The 18,179-nt window shown below is 44.4% G+C and overlaps 1 protein-coding gene across 1 annotated transcript; it reads left to right on the top strand.

Annotated features, from left to right (window-relative positions):
- Positions 1-10,975: 10,975 nt before the first annotated feature.
- LOC140847515 (melanoma-associated antigen B16-like) lies at positions 10,976-12,693 on the top strand. Its single transcript, XM_073228038.1, has one exon. The coding sequence runs from the start codon at positions 10,976-10,978 to the stop codon at positions 12,020-12,022; it is 1,047 nt and encodes a 348-aa protein (XP_073084139.1). The 3' UTR covers positions 12,023-12,693.
- Positions 12,694-18,179: the final 5,486 nt, after the last annotated feature.

Raw genomic sequence — 18,179 nt, 5'->3', positions numbered from 1 at the left:
TGTACCTCAAGAATGTGTAAGATATCAATCTCAATAAATGAGACCTTTTGTTCACTGAGTCATGCATTCCTGTCTGCTTTACCAACGTGCTCTTTCAAAAGTAATGTGCTCGTACTGGGAATGCCAGTAGGACTAAAGACTCAGGACCTGCCCATCAATTTGAACATACAGGGGTAATAAGCCTTTAAGGACAATGGTGGGATCTTGTAATAACAGAGGGACAAGCGCGGTGAAGATGTATGAGTAGGTAGAGATGGGCAGGCCATATGTAAATGCCAGCGTTTTAACGCAGTCAGTTGTGACATTCTGGCCTTTGGGAAACTTCAAGTCCTTTGGTGGGAGTCAATTTTACATTAAAGTGGATGGTGGGCCAGACAAGCCTGAGAGCATATCAGTAGCAGGCCCCAGACCCTCAGATGGTGTGTCTCCGAGTTGAAAATCTCAAGTCTACAGGGGTAAACTGCCGTTGCAATTGTGAGTAAACCAGAGAGAAATTCTCCCATGGCACACGAATGGAAGGGATCCTGCATTCTTGTCCAAGTGCAGGTGAACACAGTGCGTGAACTGGGTGTTTTAGATACCTCATCTCCAGGGAGTTGGTGAGAAGGTGGTGATGATACTTGGTGAGAAGGTGATGATGAAGTTGGTGATACTCCCTGGGGAGCAGAGCCCTGGAAGCCACCGGGCTGGCCCTCGCCCTTGGCCTGGGACAGCCAGGGCCCACTGCAGTCAAAGGGAAATTAAGCTTTCCTCAGTACAACTTGGCAGATAATAAGCGAGGGTGAAGGAATTTTTGGTGGGGTGAAGTGAATGAGACGGGTTGGGGGAGGTTTGCATCGAAGGAGTAGGGGAGGCAAAGTAATTTTCCCTCTACCCTTCTGGATTCGTGGCTGAATCCCCCTTGTACAAAGAAAGATTAGCAGAAGAAGAACATGTTTGTATGTACTGGAGCCCCACAAAGAGGAGACTCAGAGCAGTGCCCGGAACAGGAAGCTTTTATCCCTTTTTGACAGAGAAACACTAAATTGGTGACAAAGTGACAAGACAAAGGGGTTTGGACTAGGAGCAGTGACTGGTGACGAAGGAAGGAGGTTTGTTTATACAGCCTTCTTGGCCCTAACTTCCGTGTCTCTGGTGATTAGGATGCGTTTTACCCTCCTGGTACAGGGAGGGCACCTTTCACATGGGAGACTTACCTCCCCCTTTCAGTGGGATAAAGGAGGATTAAGGTGTCCCCGCACCAGCTATTTCTCAAGTACCTTTAATTCAAAATAACTAGTATGCCAATGTGTCGTATTTCAGGGTGGCATTCTGAACCCCTGCAAAGAGCAGTTGGGAGGGAGGTGAGGAGTTGGTCCCAGATGCAAATTCTAGCAAATTTGAATTACATTCACCTGGGGAAGACATTCCCACACCCAAACTGAATAACAAACTCTGAGGGGATCACTTCACAAAGTTTTATTTGCCGAGGAACAGTTTAGTTTGATTTAAAATACCCTGTATTTCCTGTAACACTTTATGTTTTCTGACAAAGCTTAGATTTAGCAAACACACACACACAAACACACACACGACATACACACACCGGCGAGAATGGTAGGATTTGGGATGAACATAACCGTCACAATAACTCTCATTCGTTAAAGTCCTAAGATCCACCAGGCCCTGGGCCATATGTACTTCCTCTGCCTTTGGCAGTCCCAGAAGGCAGGACTTTTGAAACCGAATCCATGCGTGAAGATCTTCAGGCTCAAAATGCTTGTGTACCTGATTTCACATGTCTAACATGTGACAGAGCTGGCATCAGACCTGTGAACTCATCTGGAACCCACTCTGTGCCCCTCTTCCCAGTCTGAACCAGACCTTCTGCCTCTTAATGTATTTCTATTCTCACTACTCCTTAATGCCTCTCAGGACACAGAATGCAGGGTATTACAGCCAGGAACTTAAAGCAGGGCTAAAGGAGGAAGGCAGACGTGAGACGCACAATTGGGGGGCTGTCTGTGGGCTCCATTTACCTAGGGTCTTGTATCCCTAGCCCCAGGGTTCCTTGAGGGCAGCCTCTGTCTAGGGGTTGGCATTTTTGCCAACCCCAGCTGTCTCTGCAATACTGCGCCCTTCCCCTGGGTCTCCTCCAGAGCACCCTCTTATCCAAACTGGAGTCTGACCTGCAGGCCTGCTGTTCTCTGCTGCTCTGAAAGGGGTACCTTGCTCCTAGGAACCAATGGGGCAAAACTCACCGGCCCTCCCCCTGCCTCAGAGCATTCTAACTCCCTGGTGATCCCATTCCTTGGAGTTGTACCCTGGTGACAGCAGCATACTGTTCCACAAAGAAGGTAACGTTGACATTGAAAGTTGGACCTGGCCACCCACTTAGGTGCCTTGACATTCCCAAAGTGTTTTCTCAAAATGTGCCTGAACATAGTCTGATTTGTTGTAGAACCTACCAATTTGGAGCATATAACCCTCAAGTTGGAGGGGAGTGGGGCTTGAAGCCACCCTGGTATTAGCAATAGAATTTTAATGAGATTTTTCTTTCTTGTGTGTGTGACTGGCCACTGAACACATACACCTATGAGCCTACCCATGAGGTGAATAACCAAAGCCTCCCTCATAAATGAAAGCTGAGGAGAGGTCAGAGACCATGGAAATCACTGCCTAGCAAGCAAGCATCTACTGAGGATTAACTTCCTAAAATCTCTGGAGTCCTTCTGGGAGGTGAAAAAATGGTTTATTGACAGACATGATGTGTTCGGTTAGCAAAGGTAAAAACAATTAAATGTCTTCCTACCGCCTGCCACCCAGCTACTTGACCCAGGAGAAAATCCTGGTTATCCCTTGTGCCTAATAACACCTGTCCAAGTGTTCAGCCATGTCCAGTCATCTTGAAGGTGCCAGAAACTCACAGCTTTTGACCAGGCACCCACAGGAAGAAGGACATTCTCATCCTATTAAGACTTTAGGTTATTGCATAGGTCAGTGCAGAAGGGTACTTCTCAGTGAAGAAGGAGAAATCTCCCTGGTAATGTATAGGATCTTTTTGAAAATGTGATGTGAGCCCGTGTTCAGATTGCCAAAGAGTTGGATGAAGGCAAGGAAATTTGGCCCTCTCAGAAAGTCTACAAGGAAATAGGATGGTTGGCATAAAAATAAAAGTTCTGGCAGTTGCATTCTATGGAGCACATAGTGTATAACAGTTTATGGAGGAGACAGCAAGTGCTCCTCTACGTACACTGCCCGTCTGTCCTTTGTGGGCTCAAGGGGAGGTTCCATTACCAAGTGCATTGCAGCCAGGAAGGATCGTGTGACTACCCTTGCCGTTCATCTGTGGGTAAGAGGCAATGTTTGTCATTTACAGGCCAAAGCATTTGATACACGGTTTCCCACCTCCCATGTTTTTTTTCCTTGCATCCATTAGTAAATATAGAAATCGTTTGTTTATAGGGTGGACCCGCAAGAAGCAAGCAGCCTAGACTCCCGTGTCCCCTGGTAGCACAGAATGTCTACCAAGCCACGCAGAGAAAGAAACTCAGACTGTATGCAGCTCCTCGGACATCAGATTTTGTCCGTTCTTTCAGCAGTAACTTTTCCTGGCTTCAGCACAGCTACGCCTGGTGTTAGGCTAATTAGAATTGTTTAGTCACTAAGATATCAGTGTATGTATTTATCTGTGTTGTCAGAAACTCTAACAATACCGAGAAATCATAATCATTCCCCTTTACAACTTGAGAATTTTGCCCTTTCCGCAATGGCTAACATGCTTGATATCTGGTGCACAGTATTTTTAAGCTGATTCTAGTGTGGGTTTTTGTTTTGTTTTTCTGGTGTCCATAGATAGGCTATAAAAATGTGATATTTTTCATAAACATAGGTTCACTAATCTTTCTGTGCTTTTCAACTTGCCAAACACGTGTGTATTCTTCTCTCAGACGTTGTTTTCACCTCTTCAGGAACATGTCAGATCTTTCTATATTTTCTAATATCTCTAGCCAGTTTAATCTTCTGGTTTCTTAAACATATGAAATATACTATAATAACTGTGTTGATGTCCTTGTCTACTCATTCTCTTACCTGTATCGTTCCCAGGTCAGTTTTGGTTGATTAAACTTTCTCCTAATCATCGGTTATGTACTCCTGTTTCTTTGCATGCCTGGCAATGTTTCCCTGGGTGCTAGACATAGTGAAATTGTGGTTTTATCTTATTCACATTTGTCCAGAACAAATAGAGATTTGTTAAAATTTTCGATACATCAATAATCTGGAAGTCTGTTCTGTAATGCTCTGAAGTGACCTAGAAACAGTAATCCTTTCATTTCTTGCTTTTAAGCTTTGTTGTTGTGGACCAGATGAGCATGTGCGGGCGTTTCCTCACCTTACTGCTGAGACAAAATACTTCTGAGTAATCTCCCAATGCCCAGTGAACCAAACGCTTCATCATTCTGACGGAAAGTCCTCCCAGCCCTGTGTGGGCTCCACAGTTCTTTCTCTGTGTGGCTCTCTCCTCTCCAGTACTCTCTCTGATGGACTCTAGCTGTCTAGTTGCCCCTAGACTCTCAGCTTCATCAGAGCAACTCAGAGACCCCAGGCTCCACCTGGGCTCCAGGCAGCAAGCTGGGGCCACAGCAGCCTCCGTCCTCGGTTTTCCATCCCTCAGCAATCACTGTCTTTCACGGTCTGACACCCGGGATGGTGAGTATTGTCGTCATCCATTCTTTTTTTTTTGCCACTGGTTTCAGGCAAGTGGCTCAGTCCAGTCCCTCTAACTCCATCCTCACCAGAAGCAGAACTCGTGTAAGTCATCAATAAAATCTAAATTATGGCAGCATGCAAATGTCTCAGAGGAACAAATCAACATTTCACATGCATGAAAATTAAAATTAGGATTAAAAGACTGTGGCAAACACAAACACATATACCTGTAATATGTTGTCCTTTTGGGAATTTTATATAAATTGAACTATACAGTAGGAAAGGTTGACCTTTAAGATTGCCTCATCTCCACTCAGCATTAGGACCTGGCGACTTATCGACGTTATGATGTGTACCACGTGCCCATTCCTTCTTATTGTGGTGAAGGATTCCACTGTATAGATGACAGTCTTTGATCCATTCCTCACTGAAGGACATTTGGTTTGCTTCCAGCTTTTGGCTCTTCCAAATCACTCTTCTAAAACATTCACATGCAGTGTTTTGTGTGTGAGCACAGTGAGTTTTCATCTCTCTACAGAAATATGCATCAGGGGCCTGGTCACACATAAGGACATAAGCTTCACTATCTTAGAAGCTTCCGAATGGCTTTCCAGAGAGCCTGGACCATCTTGTATTTGCACAGTGAATCTATGAGAGATCCAGCTGCTCCACATTCTCACCAGGACTTGGTATTTTGACTTCTGTCATTGTTGTTGTTTGTATTTTTGTGTTTCGACATTCCAGTAGATATATACTGGTATGTGCTAGTAGCTTACATTTACATTTCCTCCAAGGGAAATGATTTTTTTGTGTATTTTCATATGCTTAGCCATACATCCTCTTTGGTAAAATGTATGGTCAAGTCTCAGACCAGTATTCTAACTGGACTCTGCCTGTAATGTAGAATTTGCACACTAAGTTTAGAGAAATCTTTCTTATTTAGGAAACACACCCTTTTTCAGATACATGATTTTCAAATATCTCTCCATTTCTGTGTAATTTCCTTTCCTTATTGATGCTTTCCACAGAGCAAAAAGGTTTTAAATTTGATTGCACCTAATACAGAGAGAGATGTTTGATTTTATGGATGTAGAGTCGGGTATAAGGACTTATTCGAGGTCAGGGGTCAGGCATGCTGTGAAGTGAGGGTAGGTCTGTGATCGACAACAGAAGGCAGATGACACGACAGGTTGGAGGTAACATTTTAAAGTTCCCCCTTAGTTATTCCAAGTGTACCTCTATACGTGGATAGCCTCTGCTTTGCTGCAGGAATATGAGGGCTCTGTGTGCGCCTCGAGCTGCAGCAGACGTCAAGTATCAATGGGGTTTGTTCAGGAAAGCATAAAAGTTCTAGTAGCTTGAGGCAGTATGATTGCAGAGACTATAATAACCACCTGTAGCCTCTCTGTTGTGTGAGCACTGGCCTTTTAGTATTATTGTTATTATTATTATTATTATTGTCTTAATAGACGATAAAGACCAGAAGAGAGAATATCAGAGTGAATCACACATATTAAGTCTTGTCAATGTATATGCACAAACTAACTCATGGTAGGTATTTCTTAATACATTATATGACCCATTTTATATATGTATATATATTCCTGTCATGAGTGTGGTTTAAAGAATTACTGATCTACCCAATGCAATGTTCCATAAGGTCAAAAACTGAGAGACTCACTCAGTCTTGTACGTCAGACTCTTCCATTGTCATAAGCGTATCTCTAAGAAGAAATGATCCTTGAGAGATCATTCTAGAGGGTAACAGGGAGTAACAGATCAGTGTGTGTTTCTCTCCAGCGGCCCACCTTATCCGAGGGCTCTTGCTAATGATGCAGCTTCTCCACTGTGTCTGAGATGCTGACCCACTCTGTGTAATGGGTGGGCAAAAGTCTCGGAGCAGGCAGGGAGGTAATTATCCAGAGAGCTTATGACCAAGGAGCCAGAATTCCAAACACAAATATAGACCATCGTGACAGAGATCTGAAAGGACCCCACTCCCCAGGACTTGGGTCAGGGGGAACAGACATCACCCCTGCTGTCAGCCTGGAGAGGCAAAAGGCCACTGTGGCTGGACATAGCATAGCTGAGGTGAGATGCAGGGGCCGGGGGCTTTCAGGTACCACTGTAGCTGAAGAGGAGTCCTACTCCTTTACCTGTCTCCTTTGCACGGGTATTCCCCAGACTTGCCTGGTTCAGGCAAGTGACCCATGACTCTCCAGGGCCCAGTGCACCATCAGAGAGCGCCATCCCCCATCCCCATGGCTGCAGCTGGGTCATGCACAAGAAGTAGTGAAGATGACAGCAGAGCCAAGGAAGGGGAAATTCAAGTGCCTCCTCGGGCCCCGCCTCACAGCGAATGCTCATGCGGACACCCTGTAACTGAGAGCGTGACGTTTTTGGTGTCATTTCTGTTGCTCAAGTATAAAATGCAAGAGCCCATCAGCAAGGCACACATGCTGAAGAATATCATGCAAAACGACCAGGGCCACTTCCCTGAAATCAGGAGAGCTTCTGTGTAGGTGGGGCTGGGTTTTGTCCTTGACTCGAAGGAGGCTGACTCCTCCACGCATTTCTATGCCCTTATCAGCAATGTGGACTTCACCTTTGATGGGAAGCTGAGTAACGAGGACAAGGCTGGCCACTTGATGGCTCTCATGGTCCCGATCTTCAGGAAGAGCAACAGAGCCACTGAGGAAGAAATCTGGGATGTGCTGAAAGTGCGGAGGACATATCTTGAGAAGAACCACTTTACCTGTTGAGAGTCCAGGAAGCTCGTCAACAGAAAATATGATGGGAGGAAATATCTTATGTCCTGGTGGGTTCTCAACAGTGATCCTGTGTGTTATGAGTTCACGTGCAGTCCAACAGCTCATACTGAAACCAGCAAGATGTGAAAGTCTTGGCATTTTTTTTAACAGGGTCCATGCTGCAGTCCCCATTGCCCTCTCTTCCTGGTATGAAGGGGCTGTAAGAGATGAGGAAGAAATCCCAAACCAGAATTGCAGCCAGGGGTGGCTCTCTTGCCATAGCCAGTGCCCGTTTTAGGGCCAAGTTCAACAGCTTCTCCAGAGGAAGATTTTTCACTTTGTGTTTGAACATGGTGATTAATGTGCTAAGTAGTTGAGGTCCAGGATAGGATTGGAGGCAAAAACTGTCTATCATCTCTGTATTCCTGATTTGCATGGTAGCTTGAAGTTTTTCCTCCCTCCCTCCCTTCTTTCCTCTCTCTCTTCTTTCCCCTTTCCTTATTTTCTAAATGCTGCTTCTTTGACCAGAAGCTTTGAATAGCTTTAGAATCTATATTTATGAAGGATTTTGGTTACACGTTTACTGCTTTCTATCAAGTTTGAGAGTAGGAGCTTTGCTATTCTATAAAATAATATTTCCCATCCAAACCAAGACAAGGTGGTATTGTAATACATGTTTCCCTGGAAATCTGAAAGGACTCTGTAGTAATGTTGTTCGGCTCAAGAAACTGGTAGACGTACATGAAATGATGGTCAATTCTTGGCTTTCCTAAAGCTTTTTATTATGTCTTTCTATGAAATAAGATATCCCCTTGTATTGGCTTAGCTTTTAAGGGATGTAGGAAAATTGAACTCTCAGTAAATTAGATAGCAAGCTCCTTTGCTTACAGAACATTGAGCCTCTGATCTTTGGGAGACAATGTTGCTCTTTGGGATGGTCAGATTTTTGTGTCTTGAAGTTGGAAGTGAGTGAGATGGAAACCGGAGGGACAATCAAAAAAGAGTGAGGAAGCACAAGCCCAGGTGAGAACGGTCATCTGTCAGTGTCCCAAGGCATGGTCGTTTGTACGTGCAATGAGCTGCACGTTCCTCGGTGAGAATGAACATTCAATTTAGCTGTGGCGTAGGCAAATCAAAGGTGTTGGTGTGTTCAAAGGAGAATGGGTGCCTCAGATGGTGGCTCACAGTTGGAGGTTGAAGCCTCAAACACCAAATGGGTCTCAGCATTCACTCTGGGATCCCAGATAAACTAGGGAGAACCTTTGGACTGACAGGACTAAAGGAGGCATTTTGGGCCTTTGCCTCAATGCATTGGATCAAGGTTTGCAAAGTAATTGTTTTGCATACTCAGGTGTAAACAGCTGCTGCCTTCCAAAATCAAGGAAACATGGCTCCAAAGGAGGAGCTGATAACACAGAGGCTGGCCTTTGAAAAATCATCCGAAGGCATTAAAACCTAACCAAGGATTTCGCCACATTCGCCCAGCGGTATTTCACAACCCTGTGGGTCAGGGACTGTTTTATACCTTCCATCTTACCTGGTATTGAAACAGGAGTATCTGTAATTGGTGTCCTATACCTGTTGCAGCACATACCTTACACTACGTGACAGATAATTTTATAGGTGTTATCAAGTACAAAAGAACAGAATAAAAATAAGTGGTATGAGTTAAATACTACTATATAAAATAAGTGCAGCAGAGATTTAAACAGTATAAGAGAACACCAAAATACATTGTAACAATGCCTCAGGATAAAAGAATGGCAGACAAGGGAAGAGTTTCTCCTATACAAGATTTTCAGGTGATGAATCAAAAAGAAATGAGAGAATTGCCATTCTACAGCCCTTAATGAAGGACGATCATAATTATCACAGTACCACGATTAGCAAAAAGGAAGAAACACTGACATTCCGTGTCTCCTAATGGAAGTAGCAAGCATTGCCTCTGGAGCGGTCTTGCAAAGAGCAAACCTACTGAGCAAAAAAATGCAAGTCTGATTGCATTCTCAGGGACCTGAGGAGCTTGGCGTGGACAACCTGTCAAGGCACTGTATCTAACTCAGCATGACCTGGAATCACCAGAGGGAGGCGTGCCGGACTTCCGACCTCTGACCGGCACAAGTCAAAGCAAGAACTGTGAGTTGGGGGCTGGCAGTGACCTCCACCTGGAATCACCAGAGGGAGGCGTGCCGGACTTCCGACCTCTGACCGGAACAAGTCAAAGTGAGAACTGTAAGTTGGGGGCTGGCAGTGACCTCCACCTGGAATCACCAGAGGGAGGCATGCCGGGCTTCCGACCTCTGACCGGAACAAGTCAAAGAGAGAACTGTGAGTTGGGGCTGGCAGTGACCTCCACCGAGAAGCTGTCATTGGCTGAGCTCCACCCATGCTGGAGACGCTAACCGGATGTGACGTCCTGACTTCCTCTTTCAGACCATGGAAGCAGTGAGCGCCTGGGTCTCGGGCGTGGGGATGCATGAGTAGAGAGGAGTCTGCAGTGCTGCCAGGCATCAAGTGGGGCTTGAAATAATTTCTGAGGAGACCATCCACCACAGAAAAGTGAGGCCCACTAGATAAGAGCGCCTCGCCTCCCCTGGGTCAGGGCTGGGAGGCTGACCTACCGCACACTTCTAACTTGGTAGTGTTCGGCTTGGACCTGTGTGGTGCTGGGTTGAGGCTCACCGGACCAGAGAGAGTGAGCTACACAGTGTCTCACTCCTACTCGTAGACCAGGGAAGCCCCAGTGGAGTGGGAATCCCGGGGAATCCAGCCTTGAACTGTTGTCCATGCTGAGAGGTTCTGGGCAAGGCTGTCAGGTAGATGTGACGCATCCAGATCTCAGGAGGCAGAGGCTTTGATCTGTGCTTGGGCCGTGTTAGGTCCGCCAGAGAAGAGACCCCAGGACTTGCCTGGACTTCAAGTAAGGCAGCTTGAGTGAGAACTGGGTTGGAGCAGGGGAGGGGGTGACCTCGGACATCAGTGCAGATAGTGGGCGGGGCATCTAGCTCCTGCTGTCAGTCCTGGGAAAGCCCCGGTAGTGTTTCTGGGGGAGGTACCTCCACACTTCCTCCTCAGTTGACTTCAGGAGATGTGACATTGGTCTTAGGGGGACAGCCTCCTTTTAGCGTGGGGAGAGTGGACCAGGACCTAACAATTGCCCAGGTAATGAACCTGAGTGAGGCCTGATGGGACCTCGCTCCTCAGGGCTGCGATGGCTCTCCAGAGCCCCAGCCCACCTGCCTGGCTGCAGATTGTGGAGAATTCCCAGCCTGGTTTGCCTGGTTGCACACTCGGAAGTATTCAGCCCTCCCCTCCATGCTCTTGGAGGATATGGCAACCGGGAGGTGAGGAGACCTGGGGGTCCTGTGGCTGTATTGTCAGAGGTCCGTTGGGTGGCGGCTTAAGCAGAGCCACCGGCCACAGTTGCGTTTGCCAACTGAGGCCATTCACCTCTGCCTTCCCTGTCTTCAGCAGTGATTCCTCATTGCCCTCCTTCCTGTCCACAGTCCTACCTGCTGCCACCCGCAAGAGCCGTCATGTCTCTGTATCAGAAGAATCCACAACGCTCACGGCGTCAACACCTTCAGACCCGCAGTGAGACCCAGGGCCTGCAAGCTGCACAGATGTCCGAGGCACTGGTGAACACCCGTGTGTCTTCGCCTCCTCTAATGCCTGGCAGTTCGAAGGGAGCTCCTGCTGCTGGTGTTCCCAGCACTCGTGAGGGTGCTCAGGGTTTCCTGTCATCTCCTGTTGCCATCACGGCCACCTCATCAAGCAGATGGGGTGTGTGCTCCAGTGGCCACAGGGAGGTGGAGAGCACTGCCCAGGCTGCCCCACAGCCCGCAGAATTGCCCTTAGATGCTATAGATATGTTAGTATCTCTTTTGGTGCGTTACATGCTGCACAAGTATCGCATCAAGGAGACTGTAACAATGGAAGATATTTTCAAGGTTGTCTCTCCAGTATGCAATGAACACTTCCCTGTGATCCTTGCGAATGCCTGCCAGCGCCTGCAGGTGGTCTTTGACCTGCATATAAAGGTAGTGGATCCCCCCAACTACCTCTTTGAGCTCGTCATCAGCATGGGCCTCACATATGATGGGATGCTGTCTGGCAAAGAGCGCGTGCCCAAGACCGGCGTCCTGATCGTCGTCCTGGGTGTGATCTTCATGAAGGGCAATCGTGCTACCGAAAGGGAAGTCTGGCGAATTCTGAATGCCATGGGCATGCATGCCGGTAGAGTGAACCCCTTTTTCGGGGAGCCGCGGAAGCTCATCACCAACGATCTCGTGAAGGAAAAATACCTGGAGTACCGGCAGGTGGCCAACAGTGATCCTGCCCAATTTGAGTTCCTGTGGGGCCCGAGAGCCTATGCTGAAACCACCAAGATGAAAGTCCTGCAGTCCCTGGCCAGGGTTAATGGGGTTGAGCCGAGTGCTTTCCCATCTCAGTATGAGGATGCTCTGCAAGATGAGGAAATGAGGGCCAGAGCCACCATGTCAGCCTCGGCTGCCTCCCTTCTGGGGCCCCTGCTGGTTCTAGTGGCAAGTCTAGGCACGCCTATTGTCCCTAGTGACACCTGAGGCCGATTCCTCACTTTGTTTTTCAAAGGCCATTTAGAGTTCAAAGAATTGAGGCCTGAGGTAGGGCTGAAAGGAGCACAGGATGTATGCATATGTGTAACTTGGAAATGTGTTCTTTTATTTGTCACATGTTTATTATTCAAATGTTGTTTCTTTTAGTACAGATTCAGTTAGCTTCAAAATCTCCACCTTTAGGTGCGGTATCAGTCTCACATGTAAGGCTATCATGAGGTTAAGTGGTAAAGCCTCTGCTGTTTTGCAAAACTAATTGCAACCGTCTTATATTGTCACCTGGAATCAGATCGCACAAAAGTTCTGTATGCATTTATTCGAAAAATGGATGAAATCAGCTTTAAGATAGTTTGGTTTGTGAAGTGGAAGCAAATGCATTTTTCTCCAGTTCCAGCTTTTTTGTCTGTAAGGGTTCAGAATGTCAGCTCAGAATATGCTGTTTGGCATATTTATTTTGAACTAAAGATACTTGAGCAGTAGCCGATGCAGGAGGGACACTCTGACCCTTCTTAATCCCCCTGAAAGCAGGAGATAAATCTCTCATGTGGATGGTGTCCTACCTGTCCCAGGAGGGTAAAGGGCATTCTTATCACTAGAGACAGAGAAGTTAGGGCCAAGATGGCTGTATAAACCTTATTATTTACTACTTGCTACCCTTAACCCACACCACTCTGCCATGTCAATTCTTCGTAGATTCATTTTTAGTTTGTCTAAAAGTTATAATAAAAGCTTCCTGTTTTGGTCACTTCGTTGAGTCTCATATTTTTGTGGGGCTCCCATATGCACATTTGTATGTAATTAAATTTGTGTTTTCTTCTGTTAATCTGTGGTTTCACTACGGGGTGGGGAGTGGGTTGTCTTACTCAATAACCTAGAAGGATAGGGGGGAAATTACTTTTCATCCTCTATGTGTGCATTACAACACCCTTCCCCTGGATATTCTCCAGTGTGCCTTCTTGTACAAATTGGAATGTGATGCTGGTGACCAGCTCTTCATTGCATCCTCTTCTGAGGCCTTCTTTCTGCGCCCCCAAGGAACTGCCGAGAATCACCTGCCCTTTCCCTGACTTAGTGTGTTCCAAGTACCTGGCAGCCCCATCCTCACCGTGGAACCTCTCTGATAGCAGTGTCCTGTTCCACGCGAAAGGTCATTTTGGTAGTAAAATTTATACCTGGTCTTCACCATTAAGCATTATATTACACTCTCAAGATGATTTCCAAATGATCTGGTGAGTATAGTCTGATTTAGCAACGAATCTGCTAGTTTGGGAGCACTATTCCTAAGAGATGGGCTTATTTTATGATATTTGCCATTGAATTTTTAATGGGATTTCTTATTTGAGAATAAAGAAAACCTCTAATTTCTTTAATGAGAGGTGATTTTAAGTTAAATCTGGATGTAGGACAAGCAGAGGCTGAGGGGGTGAGGGAGCTGTATCCTCCTGAAAGCAGGAGATAAATCTCTCATGTGAATGGTGTCCTCCCTGTACCAGGGGGCTGAGGGACCTACTGGGCACATAGACTTCTGGGTGAGCTTACCTTGGTGGTTAAAAATCAAAGCCTCTCCTGTAAGTAATTGATGAGGAAAGACCGTTGAAAACTAAGTAAGCAGACATAACTACTAGAACTACTTCTGCTAAGCTGATAATTGAGACTGGAGTTACTGGGAAAAAGTTAACTGAGAGGAAACCCAGCATACAATGTCTCAATTATTGTAGACTCTGGAGTTCCACGGGAATGTGGTTCTTTGGTATTGCCTTTGAATAATAGATTAGATAGACAGATGACAGACAGATTGGTAGATAGATAGCTGGATGGATGGATGGATGGATGGATGGACGGATGGATGGACAGATGCGTGGGGTGGGTGGGTGGACAGAAATACAGATGAAAGAGAGAAAGAAAGAAAGAGAAAGAATCTTGGTTTCAATATGCATACTTGCTATGGGCAGATGACCAGGCATTATCAGTTAGGTGGTAGATAGCAGAGAATCCTAAGTTAAACTTTTGTCAGTGCAGCAAAAGTAAAAGAAAATTCTCAGTATACTGTTATCATACTGCTTATTACAAACGACAGTGCAGATGGTGCTTCTGAGTGAAGTATATGGCAAACACTCCTGCAGAGATTTACAAGATCCTCTTGAAAAATATATGTGACCCTGTATTGGAAGCAGCTGTTACATAAGATCTCAAAACATTTTGCCTTTTCAGAAACTCCACCAAAAAATGATAAGGGTTGCTGTTCAAATGGTAGTGGTTGCTCTCTATGGGGCACTGACTATATGACAGTTCATGGAAGACACTACAGGTGCTTATCCACAGCTTGTCTTCCACTCCATCTTGGGTATGTGAGAAGACTGTATTGCCCAGTTCACTTGTCGTTGGAAAGGATCATGCAAGTAGCCCTTGCTGCTGAAACATGGGTGGAAACGATCTTTATCAGTTACACACCAAGGCTTTTGAGAGACAGTATGCCACCATACTATTTTCTCTTCTAATCAGCAGCAAACAAGGACAGTGTATGTTGAAATGTGGAAGTACAAGACAGAGGCAGCCTAGACCTCTGTGTTACCTGGTAGCAAAGATTACCAAATCAATCAGATTTTATATGCACAATAAATAAATTTTTATTATGTTAAGCCATTCAGATTTCAGGTGTCGTCCTTTCCATCAGCTAGCACAAACCTTATCTGAATCATACACAGCTACTATTTCTGTTGCCAGGCTTATTTAAGTATTTTAATGACAAAGCTAATAATGTACATATTCTTATTGCAAGAATTCTAAACTTACAAATCATAATCTCTGCCTTTACAATATTCCTTCATAATTCAGCCACATTCTCAGCTATAGCTACAATAAAGGAACTAGTATGTTATTTTAAAGCTAATTCTAGGCTTTCTCATACATAGATGTGTTATAAAAATATATTATTTCAAAACGCAAAGAGTGGTGAATGGTATGCATATTATTCTGCCATATGTCCTCCCCACTTAATATGAAAAGAGGATCTTTCCAAGACAGTAAGTGCATAAAGATCTACTTCACTTTTATAATAGTTCCTATAGCATGTATGGTCCATAATTACTTTAGCCCTCTTTCTGACAGACACATAATTTGTGGCTATCACTTGTAGAACTAAAATATTTTGAACATGTTTAAAGTGGAGAATGTATACAGACTGTAAATTTTTATAAATATTGCCCAAATTTCATCCCCCAAATACCAGTTCATATTCTCAGAAAGTAGTGAATGTAAATACCATAAAGACTGACACATATATTATTTCACACATCAAAAGTGCTTAATTTGAGAAGCAAAGATTTGGTCAAAAGGATCAGCTGACAGGGAATATGGCCACACAGGGCACTTACACTGGTGAGGGATGGCGATGCAATATCCAGGGTCCATGGGAGAGACCACAGGTAAATCCAAGTCCAGAGTGTCCAGAGCAGGCTGGTAGTCGAAGTTCTGAATCCAGAAGTCAGTGTAGGATGGAAAAAAGAGACCAGAGGGAGGAAAAAGTGAGCAATCTGGATGGAGTGTCCAGGACACCTCAGTGAATAGTCGCGGGAAATCTCCAAATCAGTACTAACAGATAGAAATTGTATGGTTATCTGCGTAGGGACGTCTACTGGATAAAAGGGCCAGAAACATCCATCACCCCACAGAGCTCCTCCATCTACTCTTAAACCAAGTGTAGCTGCCTCTGCTGCATCAGCCAGTATTGTCACTGGTGGATTCTAGGAAAACAACATGTCTTGGCTACTCTGGGGGTCCACTTTGCCAATGTATTAGGGCAGGGATCTGTCTTGATACCTGGTGGCATTGGGTATCTCATCCTCTGTGCACAGTGGGCCCTCTCCACTGAGGTGGGGACCGCATGAATGTTAGTGCGTGATGACAGACAGTTGACACAGGCCAGAAGCACCAATGAGCAAAGGAAAGTGGCACGCAACTGCAAGGAGGAGGAGATTTGAAGTAGTATACCCTAATACCAATTTCCTCAGTGGCTCCTCAGATGAAGGTCTAGGTGTGGACATGTCTCCTAAAATAATCCAGATGGTGTCCCCAACACAGACTGTAAATTTCTCTCTGAAATATCTCATGTTTCCTGAATTTGTGGCACACAAGATGATAGGTATCTTTGACAAACAAAAATTAATAAGGTCGGAAATCTAATGTACAGCCAAGTGATTGTAGTTAACAATACTATATTGCAACTCAACATTTGCTAAGAGGGTAAATCTTAAATGTTTTCACCACCACAACAAAAACAACAACAAAAAATCAAGGAAAAGAAAATGGTAACTTTGTGAAGTAACGGATTTGTTAATTAAGTTGATTGTGGTGATTATTTTGCAATCTATATGTGTATCACAATATCAACTTGTAGATCATGAATATGTACAATTTTTATTTGTCAATTATACCTCAATAAACCTGGGGAAAAAGGGACATAAGGAGGAAGAACATTAACAAACAAGTGCACTGCTGAATTGCGCAGTATGCGGATGTGGATGAATCTTAAATATCAGTATTAATTCCCAGTGGGGAAGTTAATTTATGAGCGACAGTGTAGGGAGGGGAACGGAGAACCTGATTTGGAATTGTCAGTGCCCGGTGATGAAGGAGATTAGAGCAGGTGAGCCATTTAGAAACAACAGACTAAAAATGTAAGAGAGAATATTAAACCATAGTTTTGAAGAGTGGATTGTTTTAAAATGGTGATTTAGGCAATGTTTGGGAGGGATTCCTGATTAGGGATTTGTAGATACTACAAATAATATGTAGTATTTTTCAAGTATCTATTGGTGCCAGGTACTGTATTTATATTTCATTCTATTATCGTATTTCATTCTTGAAAAACATAGCAACCTCCAGACAGAAGATACAGGTGATGTTAGCTCCATCTCCTGATTTATTTATTAGTTTTTAAAAGGCCTGGAAATATTCAGTGACTTACCCAAGGTTACCTTGCTAGTACGTGCCAGATGGAGCTTGAATTCTGATCTCACTGATGAAAGGATCTTATATTTTTACCTATACGAAGGAGAAAATTTTATAATTATATAATACACAATAGACTGTCTTGAAATACTCTTAATTAGGATTCCTTACCTAAAGAAAATTACAGATAGCAAAAGTCATTTTTTTTGTGGAGTTCCTACACGAATTACAGATAGGATATGTAGAAATTTCTATTTTATTCTTCTCATAGTTAAGTTCCAAAACTGAAAAACTCCAATCCTGTTCCCCTTTTAACCATAAAAATGGAGTTTTTCCGTATTTGAGCACCTCTCAGATCTTACAACTTCTCTCTATCGCCATCTGTCACTGTCCTAGTGGGTAGCATCTTCATCTTTTGCTTGTATCAGTTAGATCACCTTCTAACTGGTCCCCTTGAATCTACTCTTGCTCCTCCAAATATCCCTCATACTCAGTGAAAAGTGTCTTTGAAGAATGCTAACTCTACTCAAAACCGTCCGGTGGTCTCCAGTCCCTCACAGGGTAAATCCTCAAGGTTCTGCACAATGAGGTTCTGGTTTTCTTCATCAATCTCTTTTTCTCCACTCTCATCTTTCTGTTGAGCCATCTACTCGCCTGCAGTAGGTTTCTTTTAGAGAAAGAAATTAAAAAGTGACAATTTAAAACTTATTCTACCTTTCAACATGATTGAGAAGTTTGGGCTCATTAAAAGTTAGAGCATTGGAACTGGCTGGTAGAAGCTTGGTAATTATCTGGTAGGTTTATCAAATTATAGATATCTCGTCTACCTTTTACCTAGTATAATTCACTATTTCTGGACCACACGATAAAATAAACATATGCATGAACATAAATGAGGAAATTAAAAAACAAAGGAGAGAAATTACATTGTACAACGAATTATGCTTTTAAACAAAGGTATTTTACGTCTCTTGTGAACACTTACCAAACTTTCAAGGGCCACCATAAGCACCAACTGCTTTTATGACAGTGCCTTTTAACCTCCTTGAGTCCCATAACACAGTGCTTGTTTCATTGTCCGTGGTCACACTCACTGGCTGCCTTGCATCAGCCCTTTTCAACGGACTTATCACTGTTTGTCTGTAAGATCTTTCAAAGGCGTGAGTGTGGTTGAACTAATCTGTACGCCTTTCAG

The sequence above is a fragment of the Manis javanica genome, chromosome X (assembly GCF_040802235.1).
Source record: "Manis javanica isolate MJ-LG chromosome X, MJ_LKY, whole genome shotgun sequence".
Classification (NCBI taxonomy): Eukaryota; Metazoa; Chordata; class Mammalia; order Pholidota; family Manidae; genus Manis; species Manis javanica.
The sequence above is the reverse complement of the archived record's forward strand: the minus strand, read 5'-3'. Positions and strand labels throughout refer to the sequence as shown.